The 22,238-nt window shown below is 36.7% G+C and overlaps 1 protein-coding gene across 6 annotated transcripts in view; it reads left to right on the top strand.

Moving 5' to 3' along the window:
• The window catches only part of LOC117173970 (sodium/potassium-transporting ATPase subunit alpha), a 303,077-nt gene that overhangs the window by 251,916 nt on the left and 28,923 nt on the right, over nt 1–22,238 (top strand). For all 6 annotated transcript variants that reach the window (XM_033362631.1, XM_033362628.1, XM_033362627.1 and 3 more), the window contains 3 exons: nt 5,410–5,862; nt 5,990–7,262; nt 15,493–15,729. In XM_033362631.1, coding sequence (XP_033218522.1) covers nt 5,410–5,862; nt 5,990–7,262; nt 15,493–15,729 — 1,963 coding nt within the window. The remainder of the gene's footprint in view (nt 1–5,409; nt 5,863–5,989; nt 7,263–15,492; nt 15,730–22,238) is intronic.

Genomic DNA, 22,238 nt, shown 5'->3' with positions numbered 1-22,238 from the left:
CCCCCTACTTCCCCCGAAACAAATTCCCCTGCACTTCCTTCAACACCTCCTTCTCTTCGTCCCATACCCACATTTTCTCGTCTATTTTTAATTTCCGATACCCTAGCTTCACTGCTCTCCCTTCGCTCCTCTCCTTTCTAGCTCTGTCATGTAGTGTTTTCTGAACCTCCCTTTCCTTCCTCGTCAAACCTTGATCGATAAAAACCTTATTGCCCTTTATCCTATTTTTGTTACGCATTACCCCCAATTTTTCTTCCCAGCTCTCCAATTCCACCACCGCCACTTCATTCTCCTTTCTTCCCTATATCCTAACTTTCCTTACCTTGCCTTTAACCCACCCTATGCTCTGTAGCAGCGCTTCCACATTGTCCCTTTCTTCCCGTCTCTTGAGCTTCAATCCTCTTATCACTATATTATTTTTCCTATCTGCCTTCCCTTTATCTCCATTCTCAACTACATTGCCCTTATCCTTTCCCTATCCGCTCTCTCCTCCTCTTCATTCCTACGCTCTCCCACTTTCTTTTCTATCATGATTTCCACTTTCTCCCAAATACCTTGCTTCTCACCATACCCCTGGTCCACTGATTCCATTCCCGACATGCCCTCCACCTTGTCCAGCCTTTTTTCGTCCTTTCCTTCCACATCCTAATATCTTCTTCAATCTCCTTTATTTTATCATGCTTTTCCTTCCTTACCAATACCAACTCCCTGTGCAATCCTTCTACTTTTCCCCTCAGCTCTTTTACTTCCTTACCCCATCTCTTACCCTCAGGTCCTCCCTCATACTTTCCATCTGCTCCATCTCCCCCCTTACGTCCTCCCTTAACCCTCTGATCTCGCCTATCAGCACCCCGATAGTCTCCTTCTCCGTATTCCCCTCCATTTGGGGGGGGGGGGTGAGCTACGTGTTCGAACGCTTTTTTTAAAGGGACTTTCTAGCGCGCTTTTCTCCTGACTCTTTTGTGCTTTCCCTTTTCCTCTTCAAGAGATCCTTTCCCTCACTTGCACTTGACGATCTATCCCTTGCCTGAACCCGTCTTCCGCTCCGATTATTCGCCTTCCCTGTCCCGCCACATGACACCATCCCACACATAACTGACCGTCGTGTCTATCTGGATATTTCCTCCCCGTCTACTTCACTACCAGCACTGCCAGTACTGTCGCTGCCCACCTCCCGCAAGTACGTCGGTAACTGTAACCTATCCATACACAAAAGTACTCAATGCCGCCCACAGATGTCACTTAAGGCTGCTGCCGCTTACGGCCCTAAAATTTCAGTTTCTTTGTCCTATTTCACCTCTCACATCCACTTTAGCCACCCTTTTCTCACCCCTAACATCCACCATCACTACAAGAACCCCCCTTGCCCGCCATGAAGGCCCAAAAACCTAAACACAAAACTACCCCGCTCCCTTGCAAACCTAACCTCACTTTCCCTATTTAGCCAAATCCCACCCCCAACTACAATGTAAATTAATTTCTTTTTTCCCAATATACCCCTCACAACCGTATTCACCTCCTAGACTTCCACCCTCACACTCCACTCACACTTTCCACACAAACTTTGTAAAAACTTCTCACCGGCTGACACTGCACACTTTCTCACTACCGCCACCAACATGCAAGTCCAGTCTTACCTTTTAGAACTATTGGCCTCTAGATAATTAAAAACTTTAAAAACAAATGTATAATATTTTTGAGTAAAATCTAATAGTTGTTAAAAAATAGCTATATATAACAAACAAATTGATGATGCCAACATTTTCTATATTTCTGAATCAGAAAAAAAATCACAGGAACATTGGACTCTTTCTGGCATGATAGAAATAGCTGATAAGTTTGACTGGTTGAATCTCTTTAAAAAAAGCTATGCTCAACTTGAAATTTTTGTCTATTTTCAAGTATCACGACAAGCTATTCTTTCAACCAATTTGGCATCAAATTCATAAGGTCGAGAAAAGAGGCGAAATTTTGGGTCACTCTTTGGAAGAAGTATGTGTTTCTTTTTCTCTTCGTGCACATTAGGATATTTGAAGATAGTATTTTATATTGGAAAGCAAATGTAAGAAACCAGTGTGCTGCCTTTTTTCATGCGATCGTCCTCATCTTTCCTCAGCAAAATTTGGAAGCACATGCTCAGGAAAGACGAGGACGATCCCATGAAAAAGACACCCCACTTTCTTCTTACACTTGCTTTCCAATACAAAAAACTTCTTCAAATATCGTACTTTGCACGAAGATAAAAAAGCATATACTTTAATATTAATAATTACAGATAGTTCAACTAATTATAATTTTAATCACTTAATTATCTTCATTAGAACTGAAGATAGTACAGTTGTATATTTATGTAAAAAAAACGAACAATGTGTTATGTTCAACGGGAATTCGTTGAGAAATGTGTAAAGTACCAGCATGCACTTTTTTTAGATTTTTCCTATTATTTTTTCAATATGAAACTATGCTCCAGCGTGCACTTCGTTAAAAGCTGTCAAATTTCCTAACTGTTAATAAGATTATCGGGTTCTTAAGATGTACATTTTTTGTAGCATATTCGTTTCAGACTTATTAACGTACTACAATTTGATCTTTAAACTGATCCTTAATTCACTGAGCTACCATTTTTTCTTCACTTTTTAACAGATAACTCGAATTTTCTCGCCGATAGTAATGATGTCCGAGCGTATCTTTGAGGAGTTTTAGGCCATGTATGAACCTAGACTTTCTCGTTTTATAATAGGTGCTTCAACCAACATAGCGTTTGCGTTTTTCCAAAAAAAGTGTTTTAAAAATACCTCAAGTTATCATGAATGTTAATACTTCTAGTTGCTGTTAAAATGTACTCCTTTGGATAAGAATTAAATGGGACTAGAAGTACCGTATGAGGCCACACTAACATATAATACAAATAAATAATTTTAATTGTTAATACAAAATTATATTAACAAAATTTTCCAACATGTAGATTCATCGTAGACATTTTTTCTTTGTGTATTTTTGAAATTATCATCATTATCCTAATAAACCAATTGTAGTAATCAAAAAAGTATTGTTATAATTATAATGAATAATTATATTACCAAAAATTTATTTTCATCAGAAAGAAAGAAAAGAACAATAACGTTGTTCAATTCTATTGAATAATTTATTATGAAATTCCAAAGTTCGATAATATACAATTCTCATCATGATAGTGAGTGCTAGTTACTAATGAAATTTAAAAAAGATAATGATCAAATGAGACAATACATACCAATTTACGTATTTTTAAATAAAAAACTCAATAAAAAGTCGGACATTACCTCGTAGAATATATAAAGAAATGTATTGTTGGAATTAACTTAATTGTGATATTTAACCAACAGCATTACTACTTTCGCATTGCTTCAGGGGGTGCTGTGTTTTTGTCTGCTAAGGCTACAGCTGATTTCTTTCCTCTGCCTTCCATATTCCAACCAAGATGTACGTAACGTCCTCAGAAACGCGACTTCGTTGCGAATCCGGCTCCAGCAGCATCTCCGATAGCACCTTGTGGTCTCCGTCTTCTTACGGACCCTGCAAAAGACCCACCCCATGTTCAAGTGTAATGTTCGAATTAGCCTTGCGACCAACTCCTCACTCAGCTTCACAAAGGCCTTCAGGGTTCCTCTCAATGCCTTTTTCGTCAGGTTGGTTTTCGCATCTCCTAACTCGTTCTCCCTGGAGTGTCTCCTTAGAGCGTCCTTAATTCAACTTTCCTCCGTAGTTTCGACAAGATCTATGATCTAGTTTTCGATGCAGGGGACGAATTCATGCACGTTTCCCGCTTCTCCGACTGCTTCTCTGACAGCAGAGGACAGTTAAAATCTGCCCTATGCCTCGCTTCGCACCTGAATAAGGATGTCGACGCTCCTTGTCTGCTTTACACCCTTCATTTTAACACCAAGTGTGTCGGACTTGATTTGGGTTTTCAGGTCCTTGAGGACCTGCGCGTAGATTTGTCCCTGAACCGGTTTTACTAGCACTGCTTCCAGTCGGGCGTGTCTCGGGATATCCTTCTCTGGTGTTGGTTTAAAGGGAGGTTTTCCTGAGTTTTTTATCCGATCGTCTGTGGAATGCCGTCTTCTGGAGACTTAAAGTAGGCGTACTTTCTTGGTAAAAAACTCACTAATCGGTATTCAGAGCTATTTAGCCAGCATTCTATCGACCCGGAATTCCTCATTTCTTCAATGCTCTCAAATGCGTTATCTAGCCCCGTTGTGATTGATTTGTAGATTTTTCGTTTTGTACCACAGAAATCTCCCAGTTTCTTGCAAATGCTCTCCATTTTCAAAATTAGAATGACTACTCCGTCACATCTAGTTTTCCGTCGATCACCTCACAGAAGCTATTGCGGCCAACCCCTATTCCTCGATACGATTACTTTATAAATTAAATTTTTGATGCAGCTTCATGTTGTTCCCACGACTAGATAGGGAAGTATCGGTCCGCCCCTGCAGAGCCCCGCATGCGGAGGTAAGGTCTCCATATTCTAGAAGGCGAACTGATATCCTAGAGACCATTGTGCGCGACTACTTATTGAGTTGTGTAACCGTATTTAGCAGAAACCCCGGATACGGAGCCTCTCTACCTGTAGACTGCGGACGCGCCCGATAGCTTGGTCAAAGACGCCGGGAACCTATTGTCGAATTATTGCAGTAAAAAAGCTGTTAATTATCTATGGTTTATAAAATTGGTAATAAAACTCACATGTATTAATTGATGAGCAATGTTGTTGTTTAAATATCACAACAATAATTACTGAAGCTACGAAGCTCTAAAATTAACTTTTCTATATTGAAACAGCTAATTAAGAAATTTGTTTATGTAAATTGTTATTAAAAATACAGATTTTTTATGTTCAGTAGTGCTTCAAGTTCAGAAATACATTTCAAAAAATTAAATCAGTACTCGTCAGAAAAGTCAATTGAGCTATACGAAAAACACAACAATCGATAATTTTTTATACAACACCGTTTATAGAAATAATAAGTATTAATTTATGCCAATAGTTCATTACCAACTATTACTCTCAGAATAAATCTTAGATAATAGGGGCAAACAAAAATGTATTCTATGAGAATATAATACAGTTGAGAATTTATGTTATAAAAATTATTTATATTAACCAGAAAAATATTAATACAATTATTTAGGTTATAAGAAGTCTGGCACTTTATGTACTTAATATAATTATTATGGAAAATTCTGTTAAAAGTGTGTGGCTCATCTCTTCCAAAGAAAAAAAAAACTATTCGAATCGGTTGAAAAATACAGGTTATGGCTAATTATCAATAGTACATTTTACATTTGCATCACTATGCCTTAAATATTATTGTAATATCAAACGTTTTTATAATTCAAAATAAAAGTCTCATGATTATATTTTAGGGTCTTAGCCATGCAAAAGCGAAGGAAAATCTGGAACGGGACGGACCCAATGCCCTCACGCCACCTAAGCAGACGCCTGAATGGGTCAAGTTTTGCAAGAATCTCTTCGGAGGTTTTGCTCTGCTTCTATGGATTGGAGCGATCCTTTGTTTCATCGCGTACTCGATCCAGGCCTCGACAAGTGAGGACCCAAATGATGACAACCTTTACTTGGGTGTCGTTCTTGCAGCCGTCGTAATAGTAACGGGTATCTTCTCGTATTATCAGGAGAGTAAGTCCAGTAAGATCATGGAGTCCTTCAAGAATATGGTTCCACAATTCGCCACAGTAATTAGGGAAGGCGAGAAGCTGACTTTAAGGGCAGAAGATATTGTACTGGGTGATGTCGTCGAGGTCAAGTTCGGTGACAGGATCCCAGCCGACATTAGAGTCATCGAATCTCGAAGCTTCAAGGTACAATTTTAAATTCATTGCTTATAATTTTAGATATACTTTAAAGTAAAATATTTGTAATATTTTGTTTCTCAGCGTGTGCAATAAGATGATTAACCCAGACTGACAGTTTATTTTATAATTGCAGGTAGACAATAGTTCCTTGACAGGGGAGTCGGAACCACAATCGAGATCGCCGGAATTCACGCATGAGAATCCGTTGGAGACGAAAAACCTGGCGTTCTTCTCGACGAACGCAGTCGAAGGTACCGCCAAAGGAGTCGTTATCTGCTGTGGCGATCAGACGGTCATGGGAAGGATTGCTGGCCTTGCATCCGGTCTTGATACGGGAGATACTCCGATTGCCAAGGAAATCCATCACTTTATTCACTTGATTACCGGTGTAGCAGTATTCCTTGGTGTTACCTTTTTCGTTATAGCCTTTATTTTGGGTTATCATTGGCTCGACGCCGTCATCTTCCTGATCGGCATTATTGTGGCTAACGTGCCTGAGGGCTTACTGGCTACCGTCACGGTATGTCTAACCCTCACTGCCAAGCGAATGGCGTCAAAGAATTGCCTCGTAAAGAACCTTGAAGCTGTCGAGACTTTAGGTTCGACATCAACCATCTGCTCAGATAAGACAGGCACACTAACCCAAAACAGAATGACTGTCGCTCACATGTGGTTTGACAATCAAATCATCGAAGCTGATACTACAGAAGATCAATCTGGAGTGCAATATGACAGGACAAGCCCTGGATTTAAGGCTTTGGCTAAGATCGCTACGCTTTGTAATCGAGCTGAGTTCAAACCTGGACAAGATGGTATTCCCATTCTCAAAAAAGAAGTTAATGGTGACGCATCCGAAGCGGCTCTACTTAAATGTATGGAGCTTGCCCTCGGCGATGTCATGGGAATCCGCAAACGCAACAAGAAAGTCTGCGAAGTACCGTTCAACTCAACGAACAAGTATCAGGTATCCGTCCATGAACCAGAAGACCAAAACGACCCTCGTCATTTGTTGGTCATGAAGGGTGCACCAGAGAGGATTTTAGATCGCTGTACGACTATCTTTATCAACGGCAAGGAGAAAGTTCTTGATGAGGAGATGAAAGAAGCATTCAACAATGCTTACCTTGAACTTGGCGGACTTGGTGAGCGTGTACTTGGTTTTTGTGACTTCATTCTACCGAGCGACAAATTTCCACTTGGTTTCAAGTTCAATTCTGACGACCCCAACTTCCCCACGGAAGGACTCCGCTTTGTCGGACTTATGTCTATGATTGACCCTCCCAGGGCTGCGGTGCCTGATGCGGTAGCGAAATGCCGTTCGGCCGGCATCAAGGTCATTATGGTTACTGGTGACCATCCAATCACTGCCAAAGCCATTGCCAAATCCGTCGGCATCATCTCTGAAGGTATGTTTTTTTGCAAGGAGTTCCTTCATGTATCAGTACGGCCTGTTTTTGGCCCTTCAAAGACTTTGTTCTATTTTCGTCTTTGTACAGTATTTCAGTCAAATTAAATGGAAGTAAAAGTAAATTCGCATCTCCCTTTTTTATATTTATATTTTCGAGTTCTATTTGAAAATATTGTGTTTTCGGAAGAAATCTACGGAAACTCATGTGTTTTACTTATTTTGGAAATATAAACTTGATAGAAAGTATCATGATTGCAGTCTCAAAGGTACGGCGAGTTTAAAATCGAAAAATTAAAAATATTACTTCGGTTTATCGTAAAAGTTATGCTTTATATTAAATGAAAAACTCTAATGGCTTTTAGAAATAAAAAATGATCTTACGGTTACATACTGAGATCAAAGATTTTGAATTTTGGATATATAAAAAATTTGTTTTATGGGCCCGAAGTATAGGGTATATTAGAAAGGAGGGCGTTAAAAGCTTGCAGATTTTTATGTGCAGGAAAGAAGGTTTTTCCCTGTTTATGTACTTGTGGTTTTTATCAGAACAATTCCAATCAGAACACAGAGAAAAAACATATTTTCATGTATTTTCATCCGCTGAATTAAAACTACTTTTTTGGATAAAATTAAACAGATTTAACTCTTTTAAGTTGCGTCAGTTGAAAGTATGACGAAAATAAGTTAGATATGAGAAAGATGAAAGCATTTTCCAAAACAACTTTTTCGAACCAAATTAAAAATAATTAACTCTGTTCAAGCAGTCCAGTGGACTGTAGAACGTAAATAAATGGTTTCCTCTTAACATCCAATTACACATTGGAGTTAATTCCTCATGTACATCACGTGAAAGCAGCAAATTGAATAATGAAAGTTGCTTTAAAAAAGTTTGTGAAACATGACCAAAAATTAAGCGTGTAAAATTGTTTGGTTTATATTCAGGAATAATCAATTCAACAGCCTCCTCGCAAATCACCCTCCTAGCAGGCAACTCGATGTCTGAAAAATCTTGGCTGTATAATCATAGCTTACAGTTGCTGTTGAACTCGACAGTATAATATGTTGCATGAGCTTTCGGAGTTTGTAACCAATCCATTCAGTGGATTATAATGTACCAGCATACGTAATTTCATTACGTTCTACCATAGATGGGAATGTCTGAATATAGTTTAAACTCTTTAATTTTGCCACAAAAAGTAATTTTGAGACTTTGCTTTCTTTTTTCTTCCTATTTCCTCTGTCTAAATTACACTAAAACAGGAACAAAATTTCTGATGTTCATCCAACATTATAGAATTCAACGGTAAATTTAAGCAATGATTAAACATCTAGCATTGGCCAGACATCAAGTAGCCTATTCCTAGAAAGAGTTGCGAAAAGGCCGAAGAACTAAGTACTCTGTTCGATATTAAATAGGTTTAATGCATCGGATGTATCATTTCCCTTAGATTTTTGGTCGCTGCATCCGAATATAAAGCGGAAATTATCTATCACATCAGGTCTTGAACAGATTGAGGTCAATAGTACCTAAGAATGAGTTTTTGGCCATTTTTTAAAAAACTTAGCACTCAAACCTCATTAATTAGTAAAGGTATGTAGCTTTAAAATAAGCGCGATGCGAAAGGTGAAGCACGCCCACATTAAAGGCGTTATGTACTGTTTGAACTACATGTGTGACTATACTGCATGTGTTTTGAAGAATTAATTTTCATTTTTTTCTTCTCTTTTCTGCTTTTTAATGGCCTTAAAACATGTACCAATCGACTTAGCAGATAAAAAAAAGTGATTTATTTACATTATGCTGTAAATTTCTTGATAGGAATTTAAAAACTTTAATTTCGTTAACAACATTCGGTTTGAAAGTTTTTCTATTTTTCTCCACTTAGTCGATATCAAATGTCACTGAAACTGATACCCGTATATAATGGTCTTACAACCGTTACTTTCGAATTCAAAAAATCAAAAACTCTAAGTAAAAACGTTCCATGCTGTAGGAAAAAATCACCACATTTACCTTTCTGCCTTGATTTTACGTATCAAGCTCAGTTGCATATTTCTTAAATTTAAAATAAATTTAGGACATTTCGCTTACAAATTTCGTATTTTTTAGTTACAATTACAAAATTTTGTGGTAAATTGTGTTGAATTTATCTAAAGTCGGTACCTCCATTTTCTACTCTCTAATCTGGAATTAGAAGTCTAAACTCTCTAATCTCGTTCTGTGTTGGCCTCTAACACCGCTACGCGTAGGTGGAGTTGCGCGCCAGCTCAAAAAAAAAATGGAGAGTCTAGAGTGTTAGCCCCCGATTGGAGAGTATATCAGGTAGTTTAGCCCAGGTAAAAAGGACTTTTACGTGGAAAAAATGTTAAAGAGATGAACATTGGTAATATAGTATATTCGACATCTTGAAAAACGTATTAAGTTTGCGAAAACCCCCTACCCCCTTATGATTCGCCACTATCTTGAAAAGTGGCGTCCAACATACTTTTTTTTTTAATTTCTCCTATTTGATGCGTCCTTAAAGAAAAAATTCTTGATGAAAACTATAGTGAATGAAATTTGCTACAACTTGTGTTTAAAAAATTTGTTTGTAAAATAAATATTTTTATTTTCAAGTGCCATGCTAATTGCAGTATGTTTATAAAAATGTCCTATTACCTCCTAAAATGAAAGTTATTATTTGATATAATTATTCTTCTTGTTTTTATAATAATAATAACCTCGGCGGGACTTCCAGTAGATGTAGGGAAATGGCGACCCCATCGCCCGAGAGCTTCGACTCTTGCAGTCAGCCACGCTTCATTGGACTAACTTTCCAATGCAACGAATTATGCAGTTACGTCATTACCATCTGGCATTGCCACCCACAATAGGCTTCTCTCGGATGGAGACCATCGTTCAGTTGGGAGTGGGAATAGGACCAAACCGAGGGTATGACCATGCCGATGAGGATATATGTAAAGGTTGCATGAACGTTGGGTCAATACATACACCGGAATATGCTCATAAAACGCCCCTGTATTTAATAGATCAAGTATGCCTTTTACGTAAAGAGGGATATCAAGCTCTTTATCAAGAAGAAGAGCAACATCTTCCAGAGAACATACCACTCGTTCCAGCAAGACCTACGTTGCAGATAGCTGATAATGCCAACATGAGAAATAAGGGATCAAAAATCCACTAAAAAGTTTTTCTCATGATGCACAAATTAGCTGAACCTAATACTACTACTGAAATCTGAACTGTGTAGTTTACAGAAAGGCGGTCTCCCTCCTTAGCGAAAATAGAAATGATGATACTTCTGTACGCTTGAGTAAGACTCGCGAGTGTATTGTACAACTTCAGTTTTAAATTGAAATGGCTAGACGGCATGCATCCAATTCTCAGTGCGTGATTAGCTACATAAAATCAAATAAGTTCACTCCAAAAGTTAGAGCACTTACTCAAAACTTACAGAAAGCAAATCACACGCTGAACAAGTCTAAACTGTGGACCATCAAGCAGCACTGGACGCAAAAAATAAGAGCTCTTTCAACAGACAAAGAGTGCCCTTGTAAAGCGAGTAAAATGGGTTCCGAAAAATTCCACCTTTTCTACTCACCCTTCTCGTCTTTTCAATAAAACGCCAGGTGCCGTTGAAAATCCGCCTATTCCAGAAGACGTTCAAGTCTTCTGGGAAGAAATATATGGAGATACTCATAATCTAGATAAAGACGCTTCAAATATCTCACTGCTTTGTAACTTTTTCCACCGTCACGAAGAGGCGTGTCAAATAATTACTGCTGATGAAGTGAAGAAAGTGATCGCTAAAACTAAAAACTTTTCAGCGCCAGGGCCAGATAAAATCAACAGCTTTTGGTGGAAGAAGTTCACTTCTACGCACTAACATCTAGCTCGTATGTTTACTACTCTCTGAAACGGAGAACAACCCATCCCGCAGTGGTTAGTTGAAGGATGCACGGTACTGATCGCTAAAATCGGACATTTATCAAGTCCAAAGAGCTACCTACCCATAGCTTGTTTAAACAACAGCTACAATCTATTCACTGGCATCCTCAAAGAGAGGATATTAATATCTATCGAGCCGGTATGGAGTGCAATAGTTAAACAACGCGGATGCAAGAGAGAACTGGTTGCTTGCAGAGAGAACCTGTTAATAGACAGGTGTATTACGCAGGATTCCATCAGGCATCGACGCAATCTGTCCATTGCTTGGATTGTCTACCGAAAGGAATTCGATAATACGACCCATGAGCTACTTATTACGCTCCTTGAGTGCCTTGACACTACACATGGCCTAGCATCACTAACACATTTGGTGTTTAAAAGTCGTGTACAGGAAGCAGAACATTCGCTTTTACTAAAGAAACATGCTGACAAGTCCCTTCATGGTAAATTCTACGGCATTATACGTAGAGAAGAGCTATCGATGGTTCTATTCAGCATGATTCTCAAATCTGCTGGATTAAGATCGGAGACGGAGGGATTTCTTTTTGCTTGTCAAGGCGGCGTTGTAGACACCTTAGTTTACCGTGAGCGCATCATGAGTGTACCTGTAGGCGATGCCAACTGCCGAGCGTGCAAGCAAGAGCCAGAAACAATTTGACATGTTCTTAGTGGATGCTCGAAGTATGCACGATTCGGGTACATAGAGACACAATGCGGCTCTAAAAATTTTATATCACCATCTTCGGCATTTCTATCGTGTTGATCTAATGCCCTTCTTGCCATACGCCGAGGGGGAACTGGAGTCCGTTGTGAAGACAGATCATTGTAGGACCTACTGAAATTTCTCATCCTCCATTACTCAACGTATTAGTGCTAAAAAGCCTGATACTGTCCTTCCAAGATCTGAAGACCAAGATTATTTACGTGATTAAATTCTCGGCACCAGCGAGTATCATGCTTTTATTTTCGGCATGAGCAGGCTGTATCAAGGCTGCGAAGTCCACCATGTGGTTCTCATGATTTTCTGCCTTGGAGGTATAAAATCTTCATTTCTTAACCAACTCGAAAAAATCCTGGCGTGCCAGCATCTGATTCAGTCCATCGCGAGCCAGATGCAAAAGGCTGTTCTTCTGGGATCACTTCAACTGGTCCGTTAAGTCTGTTCCTCCTAACTTTGTGCAAAGATTGTTAGCTCTAAAAAGTATCCAAAGGTGAAACCTTCATCTCTAATTGTGCACGTTCTGGTTGCGTCGGGATTGGTTGTTTTAGGGAACCATGATCGTAGCTTCTGGAGCCTACAACTTCTCAATACTAAAAATGAGCAATTAATCGATAATTACTTTAATTTCAGATGACGCTAGGGCATCTATTCAGTATATAAATACGCTACACTTGACATGGCACTCTACTCTGAAAATATTTGTTTCAAAAAAAAAAAATGTATCGCACAAAAGTTAAAAAAGCGAATTTTGCATGCAATTTTTCAAGATGGCAGCAAAGCATAAGGGGGGTGGGGTGTTCGAAAACTTAATATTTTTTTCAAGATCTCAAAATGTACTACCGTACCGTACCATTCCTGTCTACAAGGATGAATTGTTTAATGTAATGTTGTCACCACATCATCTAAAGGTAATTATACCGACCTTGACACAGAGCTTTTTCCGTACAATCTTCTTGTCGTTTTTTTTTATAATTGAGAATATAGTGTTTTTTTACGCCTGTAAATTGCAACGCTCTAGCTTTTGTATATGTCTGGCTGCAGTCACCCGATCTAGTTTTAATACGGACAAAACTCTGCGACTACCCATTTTTTGTGGCTTAGACTTAATGTAATAATATGATATAATGCAACAATAATCAATATTAATATGTAATAATAGTTTTTTAATAATATATAATATCCTCTGGTGGAAAGGAAGTTTTCATCATAGTAAGTGATCGCTGACGCAGATTTAAACATAATAAATTAATATATAATGATGAATTGGAAAAGTAAATATTTTTCAAATATATCTAAAAGCTTTCTAAATAAATCATTTTTGCGTGATATCCAATGTTCTAATGTTCATGTTAATAAGCCCCGTGTTATTCTGAAATGAAAGTTACGCAAATGTTGATCGCGACCGAGGGTGGCGCTGAATTTACTTTTAGGCTTCTTTAATTATAAAAACAGACTTTTTCGAATTTGTTTGCTTTAGGATTAAGTGAAAGTTTATACCGTAGCAAATGTCAATAAAATAATAAAGATCTGGTAAAGAGCTATTTTGAAAGATAATTTTGAATTCGAGGCATGTCATTTTATTTTCAACTTTTTAAATTAATATTGATAAAATACTTTGTTAAATTTGTTATAAACAATTTGAAAACAGTTTAAAGTCACTATGATTGTTTGTTAAAGTAGGCCGGCTATGGAAAAGCTGGTCAAAGCTATATCGGTCATTTTGTTGTTGAAATTTTGAATTAAATACAAAATTTGGGCAGCATGTCAATTAATAAATTGAATATTAAATTTGTATGCAGATCAATACAAATAATTTTTTTTTAATTATAATAAAATGTAGATTTAAAAGTTCATTTGACTCGATCAAAATAAAAGTTATTGTTCACGCTCAGCATTTGGGAGCATAACCACATGTGGAGAACGTCTAGAAAGTAAACTTCACCTGCAATACACAGGCAACAAAATCATTTTTTGAAATTTCACGCACTTGCCGATTCCAACAGAAGCTGTCTGACAATATAAGTCAATGCCACACCGTTTTCGTCATATTTTACCTCCGTATATTTTGCTAAAATTAAGCTGAAATGTCCTGGAAACAAGTACGAATGAGCAGTAATTCAAATTTCACATGATATTTTCTGTTTCCAAAACAGTTTTTCTAGCAATATTCAACGTGTTTTAAAGCCCAAATTAACCGAAAGGCCGCTCCATACGATCCCATGTTTTTTTACATGACTTTAAACAGTGATAATTCAAATTTTAACCTGGAAAGGTCCCCTAAGAAAGGCATTATTTGAAAGAGGAAATATTTCTTTGCAAAAAAAAGTAATTTGAATGATTTTTCATCAAACCGATCCAATAGAAGGACTACTTTAAATTTCGCGATCTTTTTGTGTACTTTGAAAATAATTGACAAAAAAGTATTTCACTGTAAGAAAAATGTACAATTTCAACGAGATAATAAGTAAAAATATGAATTTAAACTTTTTTTGTGTGAAAATGAATGGTGACATGAATTTTCAATAATATTGATACAACGTTTTATGCAGCAAGTTGTTATCAAGAAATTTGAAAACAGATTGAATTTATTACAATTGACTTTAAATATTGCAATCTTTTTTGTGTAATTTGAAAATAATTGACCGAAAAGTGTTGCACTATAAGAAGCATTTAAAATTGCAGCGAGATATATATAGTGAAAATGTTATCGAAAATATGCAATTAAACATTTTTTAACGCAGTTTATTAGTAACATGCATTTTAATTAATACTAATAAAATAAATTATTGAAATTTTTATAGAAAAAATGTAAACATTTAAATTAATTACAATTGTTTTTAAAGAGCAGAATATTTTTTGTTAATTTTGAAAATAATTAAAAAAAGTGTTGCACTATTATAAATTTTTTTTTTATTTTAACGATATAATGAGTAAAAATATAAAATTAAACTGTTTTTTTCAACGAAAATTATTGGTGACATGAATTTTAAATAAAAACAATTACATTTCACTGAACCCGCAGCTGGGTACAAAGAGTTAATATGCCCCCCAGAAGGACAGATAGCAAATCTGAAATTCTTATCAAGCGCAGAGGAGAAGGCAGCAATCAAATTGAGCAATCACTATTGAGTGGAAAGCGATAAATTACTCTTTTTTCTCTTCTTAACTGCGAGTCGCGTTTCCCTCATTGAGTCAGCATCAGCCGACTTTTTCTATATGTCGATGGTGTTTTCTTGTTTCCACTTTAAATTTTAATTTGATATGAATTTAAAAAATCTTATTAAAGTGAGGTGTTTCCAAAGGGGGAAAAATTAGTAATGATTGGAATCGGTAATTTTAGCCCTGGTGCATTCGATCCACTTTGTTTCAACTACCATTTTTTTTTCGTCCTTTTATTATGTATGCAATAGAAGTATATAGAAAGAAAACGGTGGTTGTAGTAAACTAGATTGACTGCGCAAGGCCACAAAGGTTCCTGATCTAAAAAAGTCTTAAGAGAAATTAAACAATTTGTTTACATCAGAAATGCTTATATATTTAAATCTTTATTACCCGTAGGTAACGAAACAGTTGAGGACATAGCCCAACGGTTGAATATTCCCGTGTCTGAAGTGAACCCTCGTGAGGCTAAGGCCGCGGTGGTCCACGGAACTGAACTTAGAGAACTGGGCACCGACGCAATGGACGAGATTCTCAAGTACCACACGGAAATTGTGTTCGCCCGTACCTCGCCGCAGCAGAAGCTTATCATTGTTGAAGGCTGTCAACGAATGGGTGCCATCGTTGCTGTAACAGGTAAATTCATCATTTTCATTAGCGTTTTACACATTGTTCAACAAAACCTGAAAAATCTCTATTAACACGCAAAAGTCTTTTTAAACTCAAGTAATAACTCCAAACTCCCATGTGCAAAATTAGACTTTGGTAAAAAAATGGTTGCAAACTGGTACCGGATTCCAGATCGACTAGCAAGGCAGAGGTTGTTACTAAAGATAGTTTTGTAAGGTACGTGAGTACTCGATTCTCTAAAATACGTATTGTGTTCATAATACTATTTCAAATTTATAACAGCAAGAAATATACTTTTTTAAATGATTGTTATTACTCGTGCACTCACCATTAAAAACGCTACAGCGTTTCGTTTTCTTCTAAAGTGTCATATATGGTTAATATAAATATAGCTCGCTCATCAAACTTTAACAAATCCCTACTTTAGATAAGTTGTTATAAATACGCACGTTTCTTGACAATTTGTCGTAAGGTGCTTTACTTCATATCTATAAAAAAATATTTTTTGCAGATTTTATATATTTGAAAGTAATGCGCAACTAAAAATAATAACAGCTAGACTATTTATATGCTTAGGCTTTTTAAAAACGTCCTATCTTTTGTAGAAAGCTGGATTTCACTAGATATAGTAGATAAAACTAATTGCTTTCTTTATTGAAGAAGAAAACTTACAGCATGAACAACTGAAACCGTATAAAAAAGAACCTTTAGTAGTGTTTTGGTTAGAATGAAATTTAAATATGCAAAAAGGGATTATTACATGATCTTTAATGAATTCCGTAATCAAAGTATATTTATAATATATAATTATTCTCAAAATTAATCGTAACAAACTACGGAAGTGAAATTTTTCTATCTCGTAGTTTTGAGAAACTGCAGATCGAATGTGCCCAAAAACGCGTTTTTGCATTTTTGAAGCAAAATAGGATATAAAACTCACGTTCTAGATACTTTTAAAAGGATTTTTAAAAGTAATCGAATTATAGTTCCAGTTCGGTAGTACATTGCACGGGATTTCAATTATGTAAGTTTCTATTTTTAAAACACAGACTCAAATAAATAATTTAATTGCGCATCTTTATTTACTTACAAAAAGTTTCGGCTTTTCTATCTTTTGAAGTCAATAAAAAAAAACAATTTATTTTAAACAAAATGTAATTACATTTTTTGATTGAACTTTTTTATTCGAATTTTGAGCAAGTTAAAAGTTCCTGCTTGAAAGATCTTGTGAAAGGAATAAGGAAGTTTCCTGAAATATATCACGTGGAATAGAGCAATAATTTAGAAAACTGTGATGGTTTCACTTCGCATGTTGTACTTGATACCCGAACGCAAAAAATCTGAATAACATTTGGTAAGTGACAAAGGTGAATTTAGCGTAGAGAAGTCTCAATTGGCTGGTAATACCATCTGACATAAGTTATGGGTATCGCGTTGACTAAGTGAAACAGAAACTCCAAATTGAAGTTGATAATCCGTCAATCAATTGACTAATGTATAACTTCGTTGTCTCTCTGCTCACTTCAAAGTTGATATTTTTAAAGGTAGATATTTTTAAAGGTCCAGGTAGCTGGTTTAAATAGTCTGAAAATGTCCTTTCCGAAAATGAAATAGGAATGCGATAGTAAATAACAAGCAGAGAGGCTGAAATTCAAATAAGAATTCGCTCATAAATAACAAGCACATAATTTAGAAACAGATTTTTTAAACTTAAAAATTAACAGACTGAAACGTAATAATTCGGAATCTACGGGTTTCGATTATGTCAGATATCTAACTTTTTAAAGTTTTAAAATTGGAATTAATACAAAGTATCTCGTAAATGACCAATTTTAATTAAACGATCTACAGTGGTGCTATTTCGAAGGACTGGCCTATGATTTCTTTCTCTTGAATTTGAACTGGCGTATTGTCATCTTCAAGCAGAAGAACTTCCATTAGTAGATCTGGTTCAAATTCAATGGTGACGTTTGTGTCGAGGCTTTCAGTAGCAGATAGTTCTTTTAGATCTTTAGTACCTTCCTCTTCTTTTTTTGCACAACATATTTCTCAATGTTCATAAACTTTTAACTCTGTTCAAATTTTTGCTCTTTTTCAGTTTTTCGTTTTCTGTATTCGTAACCGGACGGTTTTCTTTTAACATTTGAACTTTTGTCCGATATTATAACTTATTTCGGTGCGTATTACATACTATTTACCTGTGTGGAGAAAATAAATAAAATATCACAAAAAGGTCTTTTAAATGTGCCCATTAAAAGAACCAATAATTGTTGCTACAGGTCTACTTTTTCGTCGTATTTGGCGTAGCCTGCGTGTAGTTTCGTATAAACTGGACGGACACTACGAAAAATAAACAAATAAATAGACGGACAGACAAACATATAGAAAAGCCATCGTTGCTGAAAATTACAAGTTAATACGTTTCTCTATTTCAGTATTTTACATAAGCTTATAAGCGGTATTGGCATAATAATAGATACTATGACAAAAGTAATGAACAGTTAAAAATATGTTTGTCTTAAGTTCTTATATGAGGCATAGTGGTAGGAATTGGATGATAGGTTTCTAGGCTAGACTAAAGGTCGAGGCTTTAACCTCTGCGGTCAGCGCTTCCAATTTGCAGTAACATTTTCAATTATTCTTTTATCTCCTTATAACTGAAAAGGAGTAAGCATCATCTATAATCAATTTCAATATGCATCTGCAAATAACCACTGTGAACACAAATTATCCCTCGAGTTTTCGGATTGACATAATATGTAAATACTTATTTGAGATTAATCAGCTGACGCACTGACTCACTGAATGTAGCCAAAGATTATTGCTGTAGCGCTGTAGCTTCCGGTAGCTGTAGCTGTTAAACAATTTAGTTTGAACGCCCGCACAATCAGTAATATCAATTCCTAACAGAGAAATATTGTTTGTGGTCCAGTTGGCGTAGATGCGGCATCTCACTAGCGAACCTATAATATGTTTAAAGAACTAAAAGGTCATGGTTAAAAAAGCCAGAGATATCTCCATCTATTCTTAACCAATTTAATTTAATTCTTGGTACTTATTATATGTTCGCTAGTGTGATACCGCATCTAGGCCTAGAATATCTTTGGTCCAGCGAACACTGCTTTCATATACAATTTCAAACAAATATTTTCTTAGGGAATAAGTAGTGAAACTATAAGTTGTCTTGATTTTTCCTCAAATGTAAAAGTTATTTATACCATTTTACATCATTGTCTCGTCGATCTGTGACTTAAACTAGTCATGACCAACACGCACTTCTTTTTAAACAGCAAAAAATTTTAATTTAACTCTATGTAAAAGTAAAAACAACATGAAACAAAAGGCGCCTGCGGCGCCCTTACTCGCTCAGCCCCATTCCCCCCCCCCCTCTCCCAAGGCGTGTACTGGAAGTAAAATATAAAAACTTAACTGTGTTTAGATCAGATATAAAATATTTAATTTGTCAAGTACATATGATTATGTAGAGTCCCCGCTTGCAGAGTTTTCAGTTGTAGAGTTCGAATTTTTAGAATCGCTACCGTCTTTATTTTGTTTATAAGGAGCATGTGACGTGTACACTCATATTTTATTTTAGCCCCCCCCCCCCCGTATGTTTCAAATCACCCTATAAATGAAATTTTGTTTTGGTATATTGTTCATAATTTTTACTTTTTTGTACTTATTTTACATATCCCTGCCGATGAAATGACACTGTAACGGCCTTGGGCCGCTCTGCTAGTACCGGCAACGTCGTGCTACAAAAGTCACTTTTTCGCTAAATATTCAAGTCATTGTTATATTCTATTATATTGATCTTTTAGTTAGCAAATTTTAGTTCGAATCTAACACTGAAAAAAATCGATACTATTTCCTAAGCGCTATGCAAATTAATCACATTTTGCTAAATTAAAACTTTTTTGAATTAACCTACAAAAAAAGTGTGTGGGGACGTCCGTTAGCATGTTGGCATTCATTTCCCAAATTACATATTACTCGGTATGTAATTTGTATCTTCTGGTAGATACACAAGGTCCAATTGCTAATTTATTTCAATCACATAGCCAAAGCAATTTCAATCACTTCTAAGTTAGTTTGACGACAACAATGAAGAGGTGGGGTCAGATTGGTGGACTGGGCTGTAGAGTTCAGCAGTGCACAGGGCTGTACAGTAATTGTACGACACTTAGTAGTGCGTTATAGATTTCCACGGCACATGAGGATGCGAAGTACATTTATGTAGTACGTAGGGTTACGTCGAAAATTTCTATTGTAAGGTGTCTTTCTCTTCAGCAAGGGTGCGATGCTAACTCCCACCATACTTTGCGTGGCAGCACGGACATCACCTGAATAGGTAATGGTCTCGGTCAGGGAGAAAGTTCTTTACATCACTCTGTGCCTGTAGTCTTAGAGATAATATCAAGAAGTAAAAAATCTCAAATAAACCCAGTCTCTTAGATCACGCGCAAACAGAGTTTGAGTTGGAATCCTTGTATCCGTGTATCCTAAATCAGCCAGAAATCCAAGAAGAACGGATTGGGTCAGTTTTCCACGGAACTAAGGAGTGCACTCTTATAGGTGCGTAGGTCAATCAGGTACGTGGACACGGTTCTGAGCAGTAGAGTATCACTGCGCAGCCACATGTGCTGAAGAAATCTATTGTGCATTCGCATTACCGTAGAACTATAATGTGCACCCTTGCGTGCCTTATAAGTCTACTGCACATCCGTAAGTGCCGCAGAACTGCATTGTGCAACTTCTTGTGCTTAACAAATATACTGCGCAGTTCGAGTAACACGAAACTTTTTTGGTAAAAATAGCAATTTTGTAGAGATAGTGTGAAAAACATTTAAACTGAATGATTGCAGTTCAATTACAGTTTAATTTTTTTCAGATATAAGAACAATATTTTTTATTATAAAAGATAGAATAAAAAACTATCTATTCGTGTAAAAAAATAAAAATTGATTTTTTCCGCATTAGGTCCTTTTCTACGCGGACCGTCACATATATACCTCTGATCAGGCTCGTAGCCAGAAATTTGGTTGGGTGGGGGGGGGGCTAAACGTTGTTATAATTTAGATTGTTTCACATCTATAAGAAAATGTAAGGATTCGCGAAAATTTCGGGGAGCGGGCCCGTCGGGCCCTACGGCTGGCTACGGCCCTGCCTCTAATTGTCATCTTCGGAACTAAACTAGATATTTCAATAGAAGATTCGTTATCTTGATTCGAGAATAAAGGCCCGTTAGTGCATCTCATAATAGATTGAATTCTAGATATACTTTCCAAATTATTTATTTATGACCAAAAACATGGAAGCTCTGGTCTTGATTTTTTGCTTAGTGTTTTCACCATACAAATTGCAAGAGATTTAAAGCCTCATCTTAATTTTGCTTTAGAAATTTGCAAACGTACTAATAGAATAAGAATCTACTGCAAAATTATTTTATTATGCGATATGCCTCTTAAAAAGAATATACTGAGCATTATGAAATAGTTCAACAACGTTTCTTAGTATTATATTAGATGTTGTTAAATATTACAAGAAAGAGGATAGTATGAATGATTTTCTAACTTTAGGACCACCTTCACAAAAGTTCTTATATTGTGGTATCTTGAAAATCCCAAGGAACAGAACAGAAATATTGGTGTGTTACCGTCTTCAGTCTGAGTTTTAAAAAAATATAAAGTCTTCCAGTATTTAAGGTCAACAGTGACATTTTAGCATAAGTTGACAATTTGAACGACGAGGTATACTACCTCTGCTCCTGTAGCAAGATATGCACTCGCAGCAGATACAGAGTTTCTTCGTCCACTTGACATTAGTGGGAAAATATCTACTGATCTGGACCTTATTCGAAGACTAAAACCGCCTTTACTGCAAACTTTCTGATGGACCAAAAAATAACCAAAATGTCAAAAACCCACTGAGGACAGAGTCTAACGATAGCCTGTGAAGTATAATTCCATTTGACCTGCAGGCCTACGGCCAATCATCTGCTTCTCGGGCATCTACAAGTGTCTCGCGGACAGTATGTCTGATGTGGTCTGAAAAAATTTGTGAGGAGAACAGCGTGCTCAGAGAAAAACAGAAGGGTTACTGCCGAGACTCTCGTGGATGCAAGGACCCGAGGATGATCGATATTAGGGTCCTATTGCACGGGAAACACCATTAACGCAATATATATTTAGGCTGCATAGATAATCAACAGGCCTTTGCTTCAGTGCCTAAGACTATTAACTTGAAATCTTCTGGATAAATAAGATTTTTCCTCTTATGATTCACCTTTTGGACCATGCTATACCAACATAGCGTACAAGGATCAGGTATTTTTTGTTAGTGGCTCTCGGGGGAATACAGGTTCCTGCCAATCAAACGGGGCATCTTCCAAGGCGCCTGTTTCAGTGCACTATGGTTGTGATTAGTTCTAAGCCAACTAAGTAAGGCACTCAGCAAAACTTGCTACAGGTTCAACATCTTTTATACTTTCTCAGCCAATACTGCATATATGATCA

This window comes from Belonocnema kinseyi, chromosome 5 (genome assembly GCF_010883055.1).
Source record: "Belonocnema kinseyi isolate 2016_QV_RU_SX_M_011 chromosome 5, B_treatae_v1, whole genome shotgun sequence".
Classification (NCBI taxonomy): Eukaryota; Metazoa; Arthropoda; class Insecta; order Hymenoptera; family Cynipidae; genus Belonocnema; species Belonocnema kinseyi.
The sequence above is the reverse complement of the archived record's forward strand: the minus strand, read 5'-3'. Positions and strand labels throughout refer to the sequence as shown.